At 45.0% G+C, this 21,836-nt stretch overlaps 1 protein-coding gene across 4 annotated transcripts in view; it reads right to left on the bottom strand.

Annotated features, from left to right (window-relative positions):
• Positions 1-578: 578 nt before the first annotated feature.
• The window catches only part of chd7 (chromodomain helicase DNA binding protein 7), a 70,383-nt gene continuing 49,125 nt past the window's right edge, over positions 579-21,836 (bottom strand). For 3 of the 4 annotated variants that reach the window (XM_040039594.1, XM_040039595.1, XM_040039597.1), the window contains exons 22-41: positions 21,646-21,756; positions 20,270-20,481; positions 18,197-18,396; positions 17,741-17,900; positions 15,272-15,361; positions 13,475-13,578; positions 11,719-11,848; positions 11,334-11,449; positions 9,225-9,627; positions 8,905-9,113; positions 7,830-8,813; positions 7,304-7,470; positions 6,078-6,332; positions 5,734-5,904; positions 5,127-5,360; positions 4,812-5,027; positions 4,523-4,663; positions 4,313-4,417; positions 4,049-4,229; positions 579-3,947 (exon numbers count right to left, since the gene is read on the bottom strand). In XM_040039594.1, coding sequence (XP_039895528.1) covers positions 2,890-3,947; positions 4,049-4,229; positions 4,313-4,417; positions 4,523-4,663; positions 4,812-5,027; positions 5,127-5,360; positions 5,734-5,904; positions 6,078-6,332; positions 7,304-7,470; positions 7,830-8,813; positions 8,905-9,113; positions 9,225-9,627; positions 11,334-11,449; positions 11,719-11,848; positions 13,475-13,578; positions 15,272-15,361; positions 17,741-17,900; positions 18,197-18,396; positions 20,270-20,481; positions 21,646-21,756 — 5,247 coding nt within the window. In that variant the 3' untranslated portion in view covers positions 579-2,889. The remainder of the gene's footprint in view (positions 3,948-4,048; positions 4,230-4,312; positions 4,418-4,522; positions 4,664-4,811; positions 5,028-5,126; positions 5,361-5,733; positions 5,905-6,077; positions 6,333-7,303; positions 7,471-7,829; positions 8,814-8,904; positions 9,114-9,224; positions 9,628-11,333; positions 11,450-11,718; positions 11,849-13,474; positions 13,579-15,271; positions 15,362-17,740; positions 17,901-18,196; positions 18,397-20,269; positions 20,482-21,645; positions 21,757-21,836) is intronic. The other variant, XM_040039598.1, reaches the window with a different exon arrangement.

Raw genomic sequence — 21,836 nt, 5'->3', positions numbered from 1 at the left:
CTTCAGCTTTCATTTAAGTTCTCAAAAAATAAAAACATGTCTAACTTTTTATAAGTGAGGCCCTTGTTTGGTACCAACTTTAATTTTACTCAAAGGTCAACACTATAGCTTTTAACATTTGTAAAGGAAAAACAAAACTTCCTGTAATGACTCCCAGAGATTAGTTTCTTCACACAAGCTCTTATAAAAGACCAAAAAAACCCCAAAAGAAACAAACAAACAAACAAACAAACAAAAAAAAAAAAAAAAAAAAAAAAAAAAAAAAAACCTGAACATTTATTCAAGTGCAGGGAGGCAAATGATGAGACACAGGCTGAGGATTGGTTTCCTAGGCGAATATCATGATTCACTTTTATTAAAAGCATCATAGCTACAATTCATCATACATGATGTCTCAAAAAAAAAAAAAAAAAAAAAAAAAAAGACACACACCAAAAAAAATAAAAATAAAAAAAAATTAAAAAAAAAAAAAGAGGAAAAAACATTTACATGGTATGTCTGTAAACTTCAAGGCTAGATAAGAATTGAGGTAATGCTCTTCAGCTTGCTGGCTAAAAGTAACAAAAAGTCCTTTTTTCAAGAAAAGTAGCTAAGTAATAAAGGTACCTGATTATTTTAACTCTTTAACACCAGTGCATCAACAGGAACAGCGTGAGACAAAATTGATTGCAGTACTTATTTGTCATCATTTACAGTTTTAGTTTTGTTTTTCTATTCATACGACACTTGTGGTTATTTATAGTGTGTGTGTGTGTGTGTGTGTGTGTGTGTGTGTGTGTGTTGGGAGAGTGATGCTGGAACATTCAAAAGCTGCCTTGGTTATTGCTGTCTCAGCGTTCGAGAGGAGAACAGGGATCTTTGATGGGGAAGGTGTTCCCCTCACCTCTAACCCACTTCCCTCTCTCTGCATCTGCTGGGCTGGCTGTGAGAGCAAATGTTAAAAAAAACAAAAAACAACAAGACCTGGCCACAGTGTGTGTCTTTGAATGTACTCTCAAATATTTGAACCACTCGCAGCACTTGATTCATATCAGACACTTGAACTGGCCTCAGGGGGGGAACGGAAAATCAAGCACCGCTTGCGCTTTTTCAAGTATTTCAAACATACTCAGTGAGAAGAGTTGAACTTCATATAGAAAATGCAATTTTCCAACTCTGCTGAAAAATGTGTCTCAGTCCTGCGTTGGCCAGGCCTGGTGTCAGTGTGTGACTAAAGCAACAGTCTTTAAAGTGAAGGTCGCCAGGGAGCAGCACTTGGTCTGGAACTACTGGGAGGAGGTGAAGAGAACAAAAACAAAGCATTTATAACATGCTGCCCCCCTTTAAAGAATAAACCTGAAGCATCGCATCCCGTTGTAGACCACTTCTCCAAAATCCATTTACAGAAGCCTCCCAAATGAGGACGCCTGGATTAAGCAGCTCGAAGTGGACCAATCAGAAAACCTGATTGGTGTCAGACCCAGCCCGCTCGTCACCCCCTGAGCCAAAACCAGGCGCCTTGAAGCGGGAGGAAGGTTTTGAGATGTGGCAATGGAAAGACCGGAGACTGGTATTCAGTGTGGGACTGGGTTTAACAGTATTGGTTCAGTGTGCACACAAGCACACACACGTACACTCAAAGAGAAACAGTCCTCCCAGAAACAGTCACATGACAGAGAAAGGGGTTAGTGTGAGTGTGTGTGAGTGTGTAGTGGTGGACACCTGAAAGAGCGTGTGCAGCTAATGATCAAGTATGTGTTGGATGTGTGTGTTGTGGAAGTCAGTGTGTGAGACTGAGTTTTTTTCTTTTTTCCTTCTTCTTCCTTTAGGCCAGTCTGGTTTTGTTTCCTCCTCCACATCTACCTGGTCTGATATGTGAGAACTTAAAATCTGTTCTGAGTAAGAACAGCTCAACTCCATTACCCACAATTCCTTTTGCAGCAGCTTTGTCAGACAGACAGTCGGGTTAGCTGTAATGCTGTTTTCCTTTTCTTTTGAGCTCACGGGGGTGCACTGCAAAGCAACCTCAAACCCTGAATTAGACGGTTCAACTCTTCCATGACCCTTTCTGCTTAAGGCTGTGTGAGTGATCAAAAATGTGATCCATCTTAATGTACAGTCAGTTAAGTAGTTATTCTACCACTCAGGTGATGGCTACACATTAGAGATGATAAACCTCAAACCAATCAATTTAAACATGATGATAAATCTGCATTAAGGTTTTGACACCAATGCAAAATAATTAAAAGAATCTCACTGACTGAATATTCTGTGTCAGACTTCCTAAAACAGTGTAGTTTCTGGCTTTAGGCTCTTCCAACTTCGCAGTACACCCCTTAAACGCTGGAAAAAGTGTTGGCAGCGGATGCTTCTCGTTTTGATGAGATGCTGCCGACAACAAAACAGTCCAGACAAAAAAAAACAAAGGAAAAAAGGAGGAGGCAAAGAAAAAAAACATTTGAGAGCTAAAAGCAGCAATAATAATAATAATAATAACAATAATAATAATAATAATAGTAGTACTACTGGAACCCTTGTGAAGTCTTGTTTGAGGGATTGTGGGAGGGAAGCGTGGGTGCACCGTTCACAGTGTGCGCACACAGGCCAACCAGACAAAAAGAAACAGTCTTTGAAGAGCAGCCGAGCACTCGGCGAGCGGCTGTGAGGATTTTCCCTGACTACACTATCGATCAGAAAGATTTAACTTAACACGCACAAACCTCGTTCTCTCTGACGCATAGGAAATATAACTGGCCAAAAAAACAACAAAGTGAAAGTAAATCATCAACAACAATGCAAAGAAAAAAAAAAGAATTTATAATAGTTTGGATATTTCTGGTGGAGGCGTGTAAACGTGGTGGGTGGAGGAGGTGAAGAAATGTCCAAGGCCAGTCAGTTTTGTATTTTAGTTCAGTCACTCTTGTCCTTCTGTGAAGATGCTGCTGCTTCCTCTGCCGCCGCCTCTTCCTCCTCCTCGCCCATCCCTCCATCCTCTAAAGCTGAATAATCAGCCTCACTTCTCATCTCCCCCTCCTTCTCCTCAGCTAAGTCACTCTCTCCTCCTCCCTCTTCATCCTCTTCCTCTTCTTCCTCCTCTTCTGCTGCTTTCAGATCTGCCTTCTTGTCCTCCTTCTCTTGGTCTCTTAGGACATTTGGAGTCCCAGCACTGCCCCCCAGCGCTCCAGCCATTGCATTCTGTAGTTCAGCAAGGTTGGAGGCGGTGGGGAAGCCCGGTAGGCTGAGCCCTCCAAGACCTGGAGGTAGGAACATAGACGGGTAGAGGAGACCAGGGGCCATGGTGGAGAGAAGAAAGGGGTTGAATGCCAGGGTGTTAGCAGACATGCCAGCTGCAGCCAGCAGGGTGGCAGCGTCACCGTTGATGGTTGCCTCTGCTGACGAATCGGCAGCTGGGATCTGAGGCGCCACGGCGTCTTCGCTGAGGGATGCCTCAGTTTTCTCTGCCCCATCCTCTTTCTCCATCTTCTTCCTCTTTGCCTTCTTCACTCCTTCATCGTTTCCCTCAGCTGCCTCCTCGTCCTCTCCCGCCTCATTGCGGTTTTCTGCTTCGTCTCTCTCCTCTCCCTCCCTCTTCCTCTTTGTTGTTGCCGTTTCGCCACAGTCTCCTCCCTCTCCTTCGGCTGTTCCGTTCGTTTTGCCTGCTGTGGTGGTGGCTGTGGAGTTGGGTGCAGCTGGGGCAGCGGCTGTGGCTGTTGCCAGGTTACCACCAAAGAGCCCGCCGAGGCTGAACATGTTGGGTAGGGCGGTGGCCATGTTGGGAAGGCCTCCCATGCCGGGCAGCATGAGAGGCAGCATGGAAGCGGCGGCGGCATTGGCAGCGGCCTGTTTGGGGTCTGTGGGAGGAGGGAAGGCCATCAGACCTGCAGCCAACTGGAGAGACTGAAGGCTCTGGAGAGAAGACAGGTCCATCCCTCCAAACAGACTGTTCAACAGCAAAGGGTTGATGCCTCCTGCAGACGCAGACACATACAGTAAGTGAGGGTTCAAACACACAGTCTACTGAGACACACTCCTGCCTGATCCACATGCCAGACGGTTGGTTGGTTCGTACCTGCTGATGAAGCAGCCGTGGCCAGTGAAGCCTGTGCAGCCTGAGCTGCAGCAGCTGCCTGCGCAGCAGCAGCTGCCTTGGCAATCTCAGATTTGGGGCGACGCCCCCGACGGCGGACGCCCTCCTCTCTGACTACAGGGCCGGTCAGAAGGCGGTCAAACATCGCTTCAGGGAGGAAACCCTGTGTAGACAGGGATTTGTTTAAAGTAAAAACTTCAGTTAACTACATTATCACCAAGTGTAGGTTGTGCCTTCGTTACTCACCGACTGTTTGACAATATCTGTCCAATCAGGAGCAATCGAGAACTCTGGGTTCTCCAGCAACCACCTGGGAAGCTCTTTCATTGGAGGAGCCATGGCTCCGCCCATCTAGAAAACAGGAAAATGAAGTGAGGTTGGTGTTGGAAATGTCATTTTTCTGAAACAAAGAGACGATCTTGGAGAGGCAGCGATAGTGCGGCAGTGTTAGCTTACCTTGCGTCCATTCCTTCTGTTGACCACAGGCACTCTCTCATCCCCCGTCAGTGTGTTGATGTCTATCTTGTTGGGGTTTCGACAACGATGGCGCTTCTGCTTAGGCTTAGAGAACGGAGACAGCAGCAAGTCCTCATTCTTCTGTAGCACAAAGAAAACAACACAGGGCACATTTAAGAAACGTGTCCACAAGTTGCAGCACAACATCCATCAAGTGATAATCTTGCTTGAGCTTTAACAATCCACAGTAATTATCAAATAAAAATACAGAAAAAACAAGAGGACTTACTGGTGTGAAACCAGGCATATCCATGGTGTACGTTGGGTGCTGCCTCAGCCATTCGCCGAGCTCTTTGTTGGAAACCGCCGTCTCTTCTTCCTCCAGATTGCCTGAGGCGAGAGATCTTGCACTGGGGCTCTGCTCAGAGACATTGCGGGGTTTGTGGACACGTGAAGCATCCTGAAGCCCCTCCACACCTGAGACCTTTGGCCCGTCTGCATGATCCTGAAAAGATGACGCAGAGGGAAAGATTACCTTGACAATCTGTACAAGGATCACATCTGTGTGCATGACACAAATGACCACATTTGCCCTCCTACATACCCCTTCTGTTCGTCTGTTGCCCATGAACAGCAGCTCCAAACCCTCCACATTTTTCCTGCGGCCACGCCTCCTCCTAATGACAGGCAGGTCAGCCTCCAGCGAACCGTTGGCTCGGTGTCCAGTCGCTGGGCCTTGCTGAAGCAAATCCATCTGCGCCTTGAGTGAGGAGTTTGTCACCAGGGCACTGGAGAAGCTGGTCAGTGAGGGAGAGGCCTTGTGGTGATGGGGCATACCCTGAAGATCAGATCAGATCAGTTGTAATGCATCAACTTTTACACTTTAAACATTAATACAAAATCTGTAATTCGGTCAGGACCAGTTCAGTTAAAATAGGACTGGCATTCCTTCTGAAGTAATTTTTATGGCTCTGTAGTAGCACACAAAAGCTAAAGAGGCCAAATACAGCAGGCGTGTAACATCATACACATTAGAGGAAATGCTGCTGACTTCATCAGCTGATGTAGGCTGGAACTGAGATAAGCTGATGTGCTAAGACTGCTGACTGAGCTCAACTGTGTAGCCTGCCAAAACTGAAGTGATTTAGTTTAACAATAGTAAGACTCAATCGTTAAGAGCTAGTAACTAGACTGAACGTGTTAGTGAGCACCTTGGTGAGGTCTATAGCCTGGCTCTGGGACTCGGCAGCAGCATGGCTCTCTCTCAGCTGTGCCACCATTTCCATCAGGTTACGTCTCTTGGCTGCCCTCTCTGCCTCAATCTCAATCTTTTTCCTCCTCCTCCTTCTCTGTCGAGGCACCGTCAGGCTCAGAGTCTCCTCCTGCAATAATAGGTCAGCACTCAGTCCTCTTTCTGTTCCAAAACTGCATTTCACATATGAGCTTGGCACAGTGTCGTCATTGCCAAAAACATGATGATGGTAAACTGAGAATACTATTAATGGGTAACATCATTTGTTGAACTTGTTTAGTGTACATGTGTGCAAACACTCACATGAACCTGAGGTGATAGTGTTTTATCTTCACTCCCACTAAATGGTGTATGGATGCCGGCCATTGTCAGCTCAGCCAGGCTCCGCCTCTGGAGCGGGCTTTCGGTCGCCATGGCTGCAGCCGCTGTTGTTGCTGAGGAGCCGTGCCCTGGCAGGGGGTTGCCAGGGAAGTCGAATACGTGGCGTCTGTTGACAGGCCACTTGCCCTTCAGGACGGCCTCGCAGATGTTATCCATCCTGTTGATCATCACTCGATCCTGAGTGGAAGAGAGAACCGAGTGAGGTGATGGATCATTCTGTCAGTTCCTTTGTCAGCTTCATTTCCTGCGTACTGTAAATCTCTCAGAACCACGGTTTTGCTTGAGAATCAGACTATGTTTCAGTTTTCTAAAGTATATTTCAGCACATTTTGGGGGGAAAAAAGAAAAAATCAATCTAACAGAAAACTCTCTCTTCTGTAATTCTTTCCAATCACTCGCTGTTTTTACAATTGCTGCTGAGCTACTGTCAAGTAAACACTTCCCGCACAGATGTTTCATATTAAAAGCCTTGCAGTAGATCAAAAGGCATAATCCTCCTTCTGGTAAGCAGTTCATGTAGGGCTGGTTCTGATTGTTTCTTGGCCTAAAAACTATCAGTACATAGCAGAAAGAATTCCTCAAACTTTAAGTTGTAGGTTTTTACAAGGTCCAGTTTCAGTTGGAGGACAGTTCAGCTCATTATGGGAAGATTAATGATGAAAAAAAAAAGTAATATATATAAATAGAAAAGGGAAAAAAAAAGAGGGGGCACATTAAAAAAAAAATTGACAAATCTTAACAGTTCAGACTTGATGTGGAATGTTTATACAAAGGGTTGAGTTTAAGTACTGTGACTGCATAGGAACAGCCAAGCCAAGCAAAGAAAAAAAGCAGAGCTACTGTGTTGTGTGCATGATGTGATTCATGTGCTGACAGAATTACTGCTTTAGAAATCTAAATTCCTGAAATTAAAGGAGACTGGGTATGTGACGTCATGGGTATATTTATGCCTAATATGCCAAGGAGTGGCCAATCAGAAAAGGGTCTGCTTTAAAAACTTGGAGCAGAAAGTTAAACTGGATCGTAAAATGTGAATCAGGAAAAGCTGCTGTAGTCGAATAATCTGTTCACTTTAACATGTGAGAAATTACTATATTGTAATTCCAGCCTCCGTTGTTTGTATCCGCTGGCTAGTATTTGAGACTCACCTTAGGCCAGAATGAGAAGCCAAAGGCTCGGTCCTGTAAAGCCTGCAATGCTGAGGTTTCAGGCAGGTCGTCGGGGCAGAAGCCGTCTCTGGTTTCATCCCGGGCCGAGGTGCTCAGAGATGCGATGCTCTCCTCGTCAAAGTTCTTCTGCTCTGACGCAGCACTCACTGTGTCGAGAGAAGGAAAGTCATGCTACAAGCCTTAATTAAAAAGACATTCTGAATTGTTATCGAGGGAGCTAAACTCATTTTTTCCTCTCGCCCCTGGAACTCGGGCCTATTTCTGGTGTTTCCCCTCATGACTCGTCAGGGTTTTAATGAGCCTGTGACCGAGTGTAGGCCCAGCAATAACAGTGACTGACAACCAGGGCAAATAAAGTCAGTAGCAAAAGGGTCATAACACACAAAAGTGAAATGAGAGAAATTTGTGCAAGCTACAGTTAGATTTGTTTTATCAGAGATGAGGCCAAGAACTAATGGTTCAACATTATCCCTGCTCAGATCACTAACTCGGCCTTCACTCATACCTTCAGCCTGAGAAGACTTCTCCGATTTGTCATCTTCATCTAGCCTCTCCTCCTCTTCCTCCTCTGGGCTTTTCTCTGTGTCAGCAGACTTTGGAGATTTAGGAGACTCTGGGTTCTCCTTTTCTTCTCCATCTTCCTCCTCTGCAGTCTTTTGAGCTGGTTGCACTTTAGGAGAGGAGTGTTTGAGTTCAGCGATTGTGTCCTTCTGGTCACCGAGTGTGCCGTTTTTCTCTTCTGTCAGGTCTTTGTCCTGGTCATTGGTTAGCTTCTCTTCTTCACCACTTTGCTCTTCTTTGTGCACTTCTTGCTCTTCGTTTTCTGCCTGTGGCTGGACCTCCTCTTCTTTCTTGATCTCCTTACTTTGTGATGCAGCGGTCTCATCTTTATCTTCTCTGATCTCTCCCTCATGTTCCTTCTGTTCATCGGGAGTTTCAGTTTTAGCACACGGAATGTTGTTGGCATCTCCTTCCTCCATTTCGACCACCATTTCTTCTTTCTCGTCCTCCATCTTTACAGCCTTCTCTTCCACCTCCTCCTCTTTTGTTGCATTGACAGCAATTTTGGCAGCAGCTGTGGCACTTGCCAGTTCCGCAGGGGTTAGGAGCGGAGCAGAGGTACTTTCTGCCCCTCCCATCCCAGCTTTGGTGATCTCTAATGAGGCTCCTATGCTAACGCTGGCTCCTCGCTGGCTGGTAAAGCGTTGGTGGGCCTCCAGGAAGGCCAAGGTTGGGTCGTTCAAGATGTGATAATCTGTGCGGCTCACACCATGTTTCGAAGCACCCAGGAGGAGGTCCCGGTCGTGGCGGCCACACTCCCACCACTCTGGAAGGTCTGGGGAAGGCTGACAGAGCTTGAGGCGTTCAGAAAGCAGAGGGTGAGGGAGGACCTGCTCTCGGATGCGGCGGAGAAGCTCGATGCGGTAGAGGGTCCGAGAAGCACGCTCCTCTGTTATGGGGTCAATGATCAGAGTCGGGTCTGGAAGTTCTGACGACAAATAAGGCAAACAAGAATTAGGAAAATAAACATCACTCAAGTTTAAACAATCTCAAGAAACGTGTCCACAAGTCCACCTTACCTGTTTCAGTCTTGACTTGCATTCTGCAGACCCGTTTACACATGGCGATGAATGAATAGTAGTACTTCTCCAAACTCTCGTCTGTTTTCTTGTCCAGTCGAGCAAAGGCTCTGAACTGCGTCCAATCAAATTTCTGACGTTTGGTATCAAAAACGACTCCAAAGGTTGAAACAACGCGATAGAAGTCGGCCTCTTCACGACGCGTCCATCTGAAAAAGAAATGTAAAGAAAATTACTGGGGGCTGTTGTTAGGGAGTCGCTGTCTCTTTGAACATAGAAGCATTCAATAAATAATAACTTGCTAATAAATGAAATGCTACCTCTGTCTTCTTTCCTTGTAGTACATTGCTCCCTCAGACACCAGGGAGCTGGCGTTCAACACTGGAGATGCCTCTGGCATAAACTGTCCACCTTTGACAAAATAAGCACTTCCTTTAGCCAAATATGGGCTTCCTTCTGCCATGAACATCCCTGCGCCATCTTGGATGTAAGGTGCTGCTCCTCCCGTTTCAGTAACCATACCAACTGAAGGCAGGAACTCCCTGCGTCTTCGTCGCCGGCCATCAGGTCGGTTGAGTGCCTCCTGGCGAAGCTGCTCTCTCCGGTTGGAGCGCTGGTAGGCGGTGATGAGGCGGCGCAGACGAGCTGTCAGAGCTGAGGCTGCTGGCCAGTAGAGGCGCTCATTGGAAGCAGGAGCCCTCTGACTGTTTTCATCTGATTTTGCTACCAGAGAGAAGAAATGATCTCAGCGTCTGAATAGTTGTTCTATACTGTGCTGCTTCTGGCAAAGCGTACCATAAATATACAGCTCACTGTGCTGTATATCTTTTTGTTGCAGTCATAAATATTCTGTCTCAATGAACATGGTTAAAGTTTGTACAAGTAATCCCTGTGAGCCAAAAGCTCAGGCTTCAGTCTGCTATGCACTCGGGGTTTTTTTCTACTTTTGGATCTGTGATATCAGCAACGTTTTACTCCGGAGAGGCAGCAAATCAGAATGAAGTAGAGTTAAATGAGGGGGAGTTAAAACACAGGATGAATTGAGGTGGTGCTTCAACGCTCATAAGACACATGAGAATTCAAGTCAGTTCAGTTTTATTTAAATAGCACCAACAGTTCCCTCAAGGCACTTTAGACTGTAAGGTGAAAACCCTACAATAATATAGATTCTTCCAATAAAATACGGCTTCATTTGAAAATTCATTTTTTTGTAATTAAACCACATGACAAATGGTTTCAGTCAGTCAGCACTTTGTCAAAAACTACTTTTGGACAGTAACAATTTTTGCTCGCCTCCGATCTTTCTGGACATTAATTCATTAGAAAAAAAGAAGCATTTTTTAGGTTTTCCAACCTGCTTTTATGTGTGAAAAGGTAAGAGGAAGAAGATTAACGCCATTAAACAATCCACAGGGTTTAAGTCAACTGATCTTACGATAAACCAGGGGCGATTTTAGCCCATTTTTGCGGGTGCTTCAGCAAAATGAATCAAAGCACCCCCAAAGATTTCTTACTTTTTTTGACAATATTTGCTGTTTTTGGGACACACTACTAAAAGTATAAAAAGCATACAGTACTTAATTGAGATGGAACATTTTAACAACAAAAGTATAGATAACCCCCCCTCCCTCCCAAAATGGTTTGTTCCAGCTCGCCTCGCCCCTACTCTGGCTCTAGTGCTGTTGCTGCCAGAGCGATGGTGGCTGAGACGCAGCGGAGCGGAGGTGGAAGTGCCTGGCTTAAAACAGGACATATTAACTGCATTTAACCTTCAGTTACTCTTTATATAGTTAGGTAGGAGTCAGACCATGTTTCTTTTTAGCTGAAAAACATTACACCAGGTAACCTGCAGTGTTGAAAACGTGTTTCCCGACTATGTTTGCTGCCCTACAATCCGTCCTGCTCTGTAGTAAAATCAGCGACATTTGACCGTCATGTTGCTCCCATTGAAATGTATACAGCCTATTTAAAATCTAAAACTTAACATTGTCCGTAGCCTGCTGTTATTACCACTGTCCTGTTTGAAATGTAATGAGAGAAACTGGTTATTTTGTCATATGTGCTGATATTGAACCCAAGGTACTAACTAGAGGGTAAAATTATGCTGACTGATAATGGAGATGAAGACAACAGACGATGAGAACAGGGAGGAACAGGGGTTTAAATGCACCAAGGAGACAGTCAGAGCGAACTCGGGACAACTGGAGACATTTAAGGATGCAGGGACTGAGAGAGATGGGGAAGAAGTCTCATTGTGACGAGTAAAGTTTACCTTGCCTGGATGGGCAGCTCTCTGGGTGCTCAGCACCCCCAAAGCTCTGATCCTAGAATCACCCCTGCGATAAACTGATGGGAACCTACTAAATTAATCAGTAGGTGCGTTAAAGCCACCTTTCACCCCTTCCCCTCTTTGTCTGTATGGAGTTTACCTTCATTCTCTCCCTCTACACCCTCATCTTTGTCATCAAGTGGAGAGTTGGTGAAGTCATCCATGTCGTCTTTAAAGGGCATCCGCAGCGGCTTGTATTCGGGATCCTCATCCTCACTGTTGAAAGTCACAGGGAAAACTTAGAAATTCACCTTCTGGAAGACTGATTCATTCCTTTGTTACTTTAAATCAGATCATTCCAGGCCGTGCAGGAGTTCTGAGCACCACTTGAAGAAGCTTAAGTGTTACAACAGAGTGGGAAATTGGACAAACTTCAAAGGGCATTACAATGTGACTAATGAAACACAGAGATGGGGACTAAAACAGACAATACTACAAGGACAGGAGAGTAAAGAGCTGCTGGTCAGTGAAGCCTGCTTTCTTACCCCTCAGCACCATCTGCCATCATGTCAGAGCCCCTCTGCTCAGCAGCAATGGCTTTGGCGTCTGGCATGCCCACTCGCTCCAAGAAACACAGGGCGGGGTCAGCACGCATTGAGTTGTACTTCTCATAGCCTGAAGAGGAAGAGAAAGGCATGAGAAATACAGACACCAGAAATCTACGCCTGCAGGTGTGGAGGATAGAGATTAGAATAGTCAAAACTAGAAAAGAATAACTAAAAGGTTTTCCCTTCAAGACACACCCAGCTACGGGCAAACTCCTACAAGGGTGGGTGAGAGAGAAGTTGTGCTTTCTAGCTCAATACTAAACAGGCAGAATGCCCCCCACACACACACTTCATATTAAATGAAGGAATAGACAAAAACAGCAGCAGAAGGGCAGACCCCAGGAGCCAGCTGCTGACAAGACAGTCTGTGTGTCCGTGTGTGCACGTTTCTGAGTGCGTACACTTGCCCATGTTCTGCCCGTGTGTGTGTGCTTATCCAAGTGAGCCTGCAGGTGCTCATTTGTGTCAGAGGGGGAGGGAGCAAGGAGGGATGGAAAGGAAAAGGAGAGAAGAGTGTGTGTGTGTGTGTGTGTGTGTGTCATGGAGTCTGTGAAAGTGAGCTAGTGAGTGTGAGAAACTGTGCGTGTTTGTCCGTTAGGAGCGTTCAGGCAGAACAGATTAGAATGTGCAGATCCTACTGAGACACATCAGGAAGGAGAGAGAAAGACGGGTGAGAAAAATGGAAGGAATGAGAGGAAAATACAGAAGAGTGGGGTGGAGGGTGGGAGGGAGGGAGGAGCATGAAGAGGAGGCTTGCAGTAACAACCGCACCACCTCTTCGCTTATCCCTTCTTCCTTCTCTTTCCACCACATTTCAATTAGGAGAGATGTCACACATTGTTCCCAATCTCTGTCACACACACACACACCTCTGTGCCCGCAGCCAAACTTAATCATTGGGGTCTTTATAGGCTATCACTCTTTCTGTGCATATGTGTAACATTGTCTTGTGTGGCACAATCTGTGTCTGCATACAAACCTGTGTGTGTTTTATATCCCCCCCCCCCGAGGGCCCTCCTGAATGAATGAGGATTATGATTAACTACGGGTGAGCCCTTTTGTATTCCTGTGTGTGAGTGTGTGAGTGTCCTAATTGAATCATAGAAGGTGGCAATGATGGAAAAATTATGAGAATTATGCCAAATTAATATGAATGAGGGTCTCCATCCACAACGTGCACACACGCTTAACTCTTCCCCGTCGGTCTCTTACACTCACACACGCAGTCTGCACCTAAAGTTGGCCCACTGGTCAATTAATGATGCACTAAACAACCAGTTCCACAGTTAACTGAGGTTTTCTTATTGAAACTCTAAAACTAGACTAAGACAGAGCATGCAGACGCGCGCGCGCGCACACACACACACACACACACACACACACACACACACACACAGTAGCGAAAGTAGCCATCAATCACACTCCCAACAGCACACCAAGCCGGCCAGCTGCGTACAGCTATCACTATAGCAACACCAGTCAACTGGTGGCAGCAGAAGTGGGAGGGACGAATACTTTCGACAGTAGTGTTTGTTTGTGTGCGTGTGTGCGTGCATGCGTGCTTCTGTGATGCTCACTGTGCCTGGATGCAGCAGGAGTTTGTCTGTAGGTGCTGACATGTTATCTGTGAGTCTCATGGCTGCCATGTTGGAGGGTGTGGATCTGTGTGTATAGGCAACGTGAAAAAAGCTACCGTGTTTGAAGACGCCGATGAGCAGGGATTTGTCAGCTTCACTGTCCCACCAGTCAGCCGGCACCTCAGCATGAAACGGCTGGGGGATCCAGATGTCCAAAACACTGTGGCAGAGATAAACAATGTCAACTGAATAAACTCTGCAGGCTTAGTTTGATCTGGTACTGAATCAATCTTTATTTCAATTTTAAACAGAGCATGAGAAAAAGGCAGAGAGGTTGAGACGATAGGCCATTGAAGCTCGATCAGCTGTAAGCAGGCATTAAAACACAGTAAAGCTGTATGTAGGTTCATTTTACTCAACTAAGATACCCTGATACAACTGAACAACAACATACTGATGCTACCATCACGGTACCTAAACTCAGCCTAAGACCATGCGAGGGGGGCGGGGTGGGTTAAATCCATTTCCCCCCCAACCAGACCGAGACATCTGGTTTGTCCATGCCTGTAAATAAGCTGAATACTTTCAATTACTCTTAGCTCTTCTATGTTGTAGCGCCAAAACAAAAAAATAAATAAATAAAATGCATCCATTATGGAAAGAAAATGGCGTTTCCAGCTAGTCACAGAGAGAAAAGGGTACAATACACAATGGAGCAGAAAGACAGAGCATGACAGGAGGATATATAAAAAAATAAAATAAAAAAAAACCTGGGGAAATGGTCCCTTATCTCTGCAAACAGCAGCATTCCCAGCCTTGGCAACACACACACACACACACACACCAAGACTGGCATGCTAAATCCCCCTGGCATATGTTGGCACGATGGCACCCCGTATGCTCACGTCTGGCACGCGCTGATACACACACACACACACACACACACACACACACACACACACACACACACACACACACACACACACGGTAGTCACAGTAGCCACTGAAGGGGGAGGGACAGAGAAGAGGGGGTGAGAGAGATCAACATGGAGTGCATGTGTTCCACATTATAAATGCATTCACATCTGGGTGGCAGGGTGATGGAAGGGGGATGGGAGCTGATGAGAGACTAAAGTGCACTTCAGAAAAAGGCAGGGATGGACAGATGGCAAGGAAAGGGTAGTATGACAGAAAAGAAAGGAGGAAGCCATGAAGGAGCTGTCAGAGTAAGATGAAGCTGACTGCTGAGGTGAGCAGCATATCTAACCTTCACATCCACACCTCTGCACCATGAGGCCTTGTGCCAAATCATAATAGGCAACAGCTTGTCAAAAAACTTCTAAATGGGTCAAAGTGTGATAAAAGGACCGGTCCCCTGATAAAGTAACTGAGTGTTGTGTCTGTCAGAATAGAAAGAACCCTGCCAAAGAGGCCACTAGAACAGCCTGAAATATACTTGAGTAATAATTCATCACAAGTTCATATAAATATTCGCCTCTCATCTCACTTTCATAATGCATCCAATACTTGAAGCCTCTCCATTCCTCTCAAAGTTCTTCTAGGAATAATACTCTCATGCACAGGGTATTTATTGTGTTTATTTCCTTTGACTCGCATCCAACATCCTCATGAGAAAATGCAGGAAAAGCAAGATTTCACAAAGGCAGAGGGCCTTGGGTGTGTCTTTTATGTCAATTACAGCATTTTAATTAAATTTGATCACGGATCAGGCTCAAGATCCCTGAACTTTTGAGAGACTATTTACAATGCCAAAATAGTTTAGAACGGGCTCGCGAGAGCAACAAAAGACACAAAACAAAGATTTGTGCGTGCAAATCAGTCTTCTGTAGTGTGTGAAGATATTGTCCAATAAAGTGAAGAATTAGAAAATAGCGCTGAGAAAGTCTACTGACCTGGAGTCTGCACCTTCCAGGATGCGCTCAGCCTGGTCACCTATGACTTCCTGTCGCAGATAATACAGCATTCTCACTCTCAGCAGGACCCTGAGGACGAGGAGGACAGAGTTAGCAATGAGGCTTTGTGACGTACTGGTGGGGAAAAAAAAAAACAAAACAAAAAAAACTCGTAATGAGGCAACATTTTCAAACCCTCCATTAATTGCTTTTTCCATTATTCAAGTGTTTGATGGGATTTCTGGATCCAAATGCTTCTTCAGTTTTAAAGGAAAACAAACAGAGGCACCAGTGACTGTTATAAACAACCAATATTCCTAGTCTCCCAATGCAATGATATGATGTGAATGACACTGTGAACCCAAGCTCTGAAAGCAAACAGAGGATCCAGGCATTAATCAGAGGTGGAGAGGCAACAAAAGCTTGTTTATCAAAAGATGAGATGGTAAGTACTTAAAAAACAAAAAACTCTTTAAACAAGTTAAAACGGCAGCAGATTTTTGGATGGTCTGTGAAGTGAAGCCAAATGGTGGCTAGCGAGGTTTCATTAAGCTAATACATACATGGCAGCATTGACAATGTGCCTACAAAGCTTTAAAATGAGGATTTAAATGCACAGACAGCACTGCAGCCATGACAGCGTGCACCAAAAGTGCATCACCAACCGAGCATGGATGAAGATACATTTTGTTGTGTGCGATTTTCTAGTAAAAAGCCATCACCTCAACACTCAGTTGACCTGATAGTGATTTATTTTCAAAACTTTAAATAGCCATTAACAACCATATTAAATGTCAGCACAATGCCTCAGTTTCCCATGACATTTTCAAATTGCTTGTTTTTCCTGACCATGAGGCTTCAGATACAAAAATAATGTAAACCCTAGAAAAGAAGCAATAAATACGTGACAAACAAGAACAAGACAATGTCATATAAGATCAAGAAATTAAACTGAATCATCTTCTGTTGTTAACTGGTATTAAATAAAGGATCTTCTAAGATATTTAGTATGGTTCACTATTTGCGTTACAATGTTCTCTCTTTTGAAAATACAATTCAAATATTTCAATATAAAATATAGTTCCTATGCATTTTCTACCACTAAGGACAAAATAATTATGGTCATCTCTGGAAAAGAATGAAACGTGTTCCGTATGATAATTAGCTTTGAACGCCTTAACATGTAACATGAATCAGTTTAGCCAAACACTGTGAATCAGATTTGATCTCCTGACACTGGAAATGCTGCTATCTGGGAGATCTGGCTCACTGTAAACATTTGTCACAAGATTTGTCACCAGGATTTAATGCCAGTAAGGATGTTTGGAGCAGGAGACAAGGGGAGGACAGCCAGGTTAGGTTGGTTGGTGCAGAGAGGAGATGGATTGAAAGGACTGAGGAATGCTGAAAGGGGAGTTAACGCAAAGTTTGGAGAGGCAGCGAAGAGTGTGTGTGTGGTGGTGGTTTGGTGTATGAAGACAGTCATTTGCAACTCATTCTGCAGCATGTCTGTGTGTTTGTGCATCAATGGCATCACAAGTTGCAGAGTGTGTGTGTTTGTTGGCAGGCTGTGTGTGCTCATCCATCAATGTGCCAGGTCTGATTAGCCACACAACGCTGTGCTCCAGCCTAGCAGATGGCACCACATAATCACCCCCAAGTGTGTGTATGTGTGCGTGTCTGTGTTTATGTGTGTCTTTCACCCACTTCCAACAGGTCTGCCTGCCTAGCACCTGGCCTGGCATGCAGCCAGAAAAACACACACATGCACATGCACACACAAACTTCCCCCTGTAGACAAAAAAAACAAAAAAAACAAAAAACCCTTGGAATTGAATCGTGAGGCCAAGGAAGCATATCTCCCTGACAACAGGAGAGAGAGCTGACCACACACAAATGACTCAGTGTGTGTGCGACAGGGAAGTCATGAGACTGCTACATCCGTTAAAGTTTTGTTTTTCATCTTCATCTTGTTTTTAAAGCCACAGTACCATCCACTAACTTTCCATCTAAATGAACATTACCCACAACAATGCCTTCGTGCTGCTGGCAACATAAGTTGGCCACTAGCTGCCCTGATGTGCCACGTGCGTTTAGATGTCTGGGAAGTGCCAATACACCCTCCACAGTGGTCGCTTCATCATCGCATAGATGCAGCCATTTATAGCCTCTGCATATTCTCCTAAACAATAGGTGTTGCTGCTCTGACCATTTTGCGTCATACGCACTGATCAGGAGGAGCAGTGTTTTTTTTCCCCCCCAAAGTTCTTTCCACAAACTCTAGTTTTCAAACATTTGCAACATCGTACACTTGTGTCTTCAACCCAGCAGTGACGGCCGTGCCATCAACTTACAAAAATCAAGAGGTGCATGACTAGCCGACGCGCCACAAAGATTGTGTCTGTCAACATCATAACACAGGATATGATGTGGAAAGTTGTCATGTGACAAGCATAAAAACGGACTTACTTGTTACAATGATGTTTCAGGTGTCTCTTGTAGCTATCCTCTTGCAGTAAGTGGTCAGGATTACAGCTAGCCAGCCAATCAGCACGCGGTGTCTGTGGAGGTGGGGCCTGGGGCTTCCCCTTTTTGCCCTTCCTGCCCCTGGGCACAGGGGTCGAGAGACCTAAAGGGAAAGACAGAAGATGGTGAGGCAATAGTCAGGGGCTTCTACAAATGACGACCTCTCAACTTTTATGATACATTGTTAACAAGTCAGCACAGTTTCATACAGAAAACATGACAGCATTTTGCAACTGCAGTCTGTTTGTTTCCACTTGTTGTTCTTGGCGTCTCTTCTTTTTCCTTCTCCTTCCCCAAACCCTGAATTCTCAGGGCGCTCGAGTAACCACCGAGCAGGCCCTAAAACTGCCTACAGTGTATATTTAGTGCAATCAGGGCTGAGAGTAAGGCGTGTGTTACCAGAGTGGTTGGTAAGCGTCCTTGTGGTCCCATCTTCGCTCGGAGTGATCAGGTCCCAGATGAAACTTTTGATGTTTTCATCTCCACGGTAATGTAACAGACAGTAGGCCAGGAGGGCTCTGCAGATTGTTTCCACATCGCTCTCCTTCAGCGGGCGCTTGAAGCGGCCGTGAGCCAGAATGTCACTCCATCTACCCCAACTGGAGACATAGAAGGGAAATATGAATGCCACCACTCTGTCAGTATCTATGCCAGTCTTTTATATGCAATATTTAATGGCCAACATTAGTTTAAATGCAGACATCACTATTGCTCTGTGAAAATGAACTTGACTTCTTGGATGTGGGAGCAGGTATTCTGGGGGAGACCAACCCCTCCCACCAACAATGGGATGAAAAAATACTGATTGAAATTTGAGCGTTTTTAAAATGGTACTTTTATTTGGTCAGAAATGTAAGTGCAAATACATGCATTCATTTGTTGAATTTTAATTTTATTTCATTTGTTTTTTACTAAAACTCAAACCGTTCATAATTAAGTGCTACACTATTCTGTGGCTCCCACGATCCATCATGAATTCAACGTACAGACAAGTCCTCAACAGGCTTCTGTCAGTCACACAGCCACTATCCCTGCGGAGGCACTCGTTGACATATTTTCACTAGCCCCTTACCCTAACCATCCCAAATGTGTTACACTAACCTCATTCAAACACTACGGTTTAACCCTCAAAAAGCAGCCTGTAGCCATTGAGACCTCAATTTTGGGCCCCCAGGGCTTAGTGCAGTAATTATAAGGTTCCCATTTGAGCATAACACACACAAATGACTGCTGGGTTCCCGTTATGCTGTACCTCCTACCATTCTGCTTACTTAACCATTACTGGCATCCAACTAGTGTAACGCAGACATCACAGTGTTTTCATGGACCACAGTGTATCTCCCCCCACTTCCACAGTGGAACCAACCTAATGGCTGATGTGGTGGCCAGGAATGCTCAGACTCTTATTCTCAACTGAAAATTTTTTTTTCCACTGCTGCTGCTTCCCAATATTCAATGAACCATGTGCACCAGCCTACATCTGAAGCCTTTTAAAAAAAAAAAAGAGGGAAAATTGTGGGTGACAACGAGCGAGAGAGACGGATGATGGGAAAAGACAACAGAGCGGCGAGTAGAGACGACTGGCCCAGTCAGACAGTGTGTTTGTGTGTCCTACAGCCTCAGGCCACGAGACTAGACTGTAACAATAACAACGCTGACATCTCACTAGCACCACTGTTCATTGCATGCACGCACACACACACACTGATTATTCAAGTCAGGCATGAAAATGGAAGGGCTTGCCAGATAATCAGTCTCCATGGTAAGTATGTCAGTCTCACTGTGTAGTATTCTGCTCTCATATATGTGACTTTACAGACCGTTGTTGAATACAGTCGAGGTCTAAGCAATGTCATTTAAAGTTGAGTGAACACAGGACACTGTGTGCAGCAGAATAAGAATGTTTGGTATGTGCATGGTTGTTTGTGGCACTGATTAGCAGATCCAATGGCCTTGACTTCACTGATTTCTGTCTTCTCCACTCCATGTGCATTACCAGACAACCTGCTCTGCCTCATGAACCACAGCTACCATCATCAAATCATATTTAAAATGTTGCTGACATGTGTGGTACTTTATGCCTTGTTTAATACCGCACACGTAAGATAAGGTTAGTTTGCACAGCAGTGTATACTCAAGCAGCCCTTATTCCCTTCCCTATGCAAGATGTGGTTATGCCTCAGTTTATGCTGACACAGCCTACATCCAGCCATTTATTTTCAGAAATACTCCACAATAACCTGGTTATTGTTCTTTTTTTACAATTTCCTGTCACAGAGAGAGGGATATGCAATCTACTAGTTGCTGCTAAAAACTTGGACCCAAAAGCTAAAGCTGTTTGCTTTAGATCAAGGGGAGTGCCAAGGTCCACTACATATTTATGTGAAAGCAGTGTAGCAAGAGCGCTAACAGAACGCTAAAGAGCAGCTACCATTGAATTTAGTCAACAAGAAACATGAAGATGTGACAGACCCATAGACCAGCAGGTTCTTCTCCACTCTGAAGCACTCTGATCGAGGGTAGCCCTGCGTTTTGTCTTGGGGCCGCCGTGGTTTGGATGAGGGTTTGCTGGGCTCATCTTCATCGCTCTCCAACTCTGAGAACTCCAGCATCTCTTCCTCTTTGACGCTGCTGAAGTGCCGTGTCTGCTTCCTCACTCTGGGTGTGTCGATAACCAGCGTGTTCTGGAGACAAAAGAGTTTTGTTTGAATAATTTTTGTCACTTTATTAAAAACCTATGTTCAGTTACAGGTGGCCTGAAATATGAAGAGCACTGTCTGCTTTATTCCCATGAAAATGGCCCCATTTGTACATTTCGTGTATATTCCGACTTCTCCAATTCCTGAATACATGGTATCCCCCTGAACCAAATCTGAATAATTGGATATTTGGCCCCACGTTTCATACATGATACTGAGAAATTTGCTGCCTAGCTCAAACATAAACTGGCATTAATTATGTTGTCTAATGAATTACATTTTTGTTCAATTAATTTGAACCACCCCCACCCACTTGCAATCCCATTAATATGCACAAACAGGGCAGTAGTTAGTTCCACAATTATCACAGAGCTGCAGTCATTTCCATTTTAACACGGTACAATAAGAAATCCCAGGGGAGAGGCCTGTATTCATGCTCGTAGAGCTGGATTAAGTGTTCCAGTGGAGGGTCCTCCACAAGAGAGGCAGTAAGGGAGCACGGAGAAGAAGTCGTCAGGAGGGAGAAACACACATGAGGGGGAAGGGGGGGTAATAAAAAAAAAAAAAAAAAAAAAAAAAAAAAAAAAAAAGGCCAATGATATAGAGAGCGAAGGAACGCAGGAATATAAAGCTGCCAGTTAGCAGAGCGCTCAGTGTGTGTGTGTGTGTGTGTGTGTGTGTGCGCAAGAATGTGACTGAGGTTGTGTCTCTGTGCGTGTATGTGTGAGCACGAGCCTAAGTGATATCTCTGTACCCTCCAGGCATCTGTGCTCTGTTAAGTGGAGCTAAGCAGCTTACTCTCTCTCGCTCAAACACACACACACACACACACGAGCAGGGAAACATGGGTAATTAAGGAAGAGAGGAGATTCCCAACTGTCAATATTAATCTCTCTCCCCCCTCTCTGTACCTCCCTTCTGTCCCGACTGTCTCACTCTCAAGCAGTCTCACATTATTTAACTACCATTAACTATTGTAACCCCCTTTAAATAACAGAACTCAGCCCAGAGCTTTGTGTCCTCAACTTTGTGAAGTATTTAGATACATGGTGTGACGGTTCTCTGTGGATTTATGGGTACATTGCATGTTCCTGTGTGGTGTGGTGTGTTAGACGCCAGGTACTTGTGTTTGCCACATGTGTGTAGTACCCGTCCATTGATGGCATCCAAGTCTAGCTCAGCCTTCTTTGCCCATTTCTGCCAGAAGTCTGGATCCTCCAGGGAAATGTCTGTTCGGTTGCCTGTTGCAACAAAACTAGCCTGCAGACAGAGGAACACTTGTTAGCGATTTATTTTTCATATACAGATTCTCTCTCTCCCCCCCCCGCCGCCCTCACAGT

This window comes from Simochromis diagramma, unplaced genomic scaffold (assembly GCF_900408965.1).
Source record: "Simochromis diagramma unplaced genomic scaffold, fSimDia1.1 OVJJ01000337.1, whole genome shotgun sequence".
Classification (NCBI taxonomy): Eukaryota; Metazoa; Chordata; class Actinopteri; order Cichliformes; family Cichlidae; genus Simochromis; species Simochromis diagramma.
The sequence above is the reverse complement of the archived record's forward strand: the minus strand, read 5'-3'. Positions and strand labels throughout refer to the sequence as shown.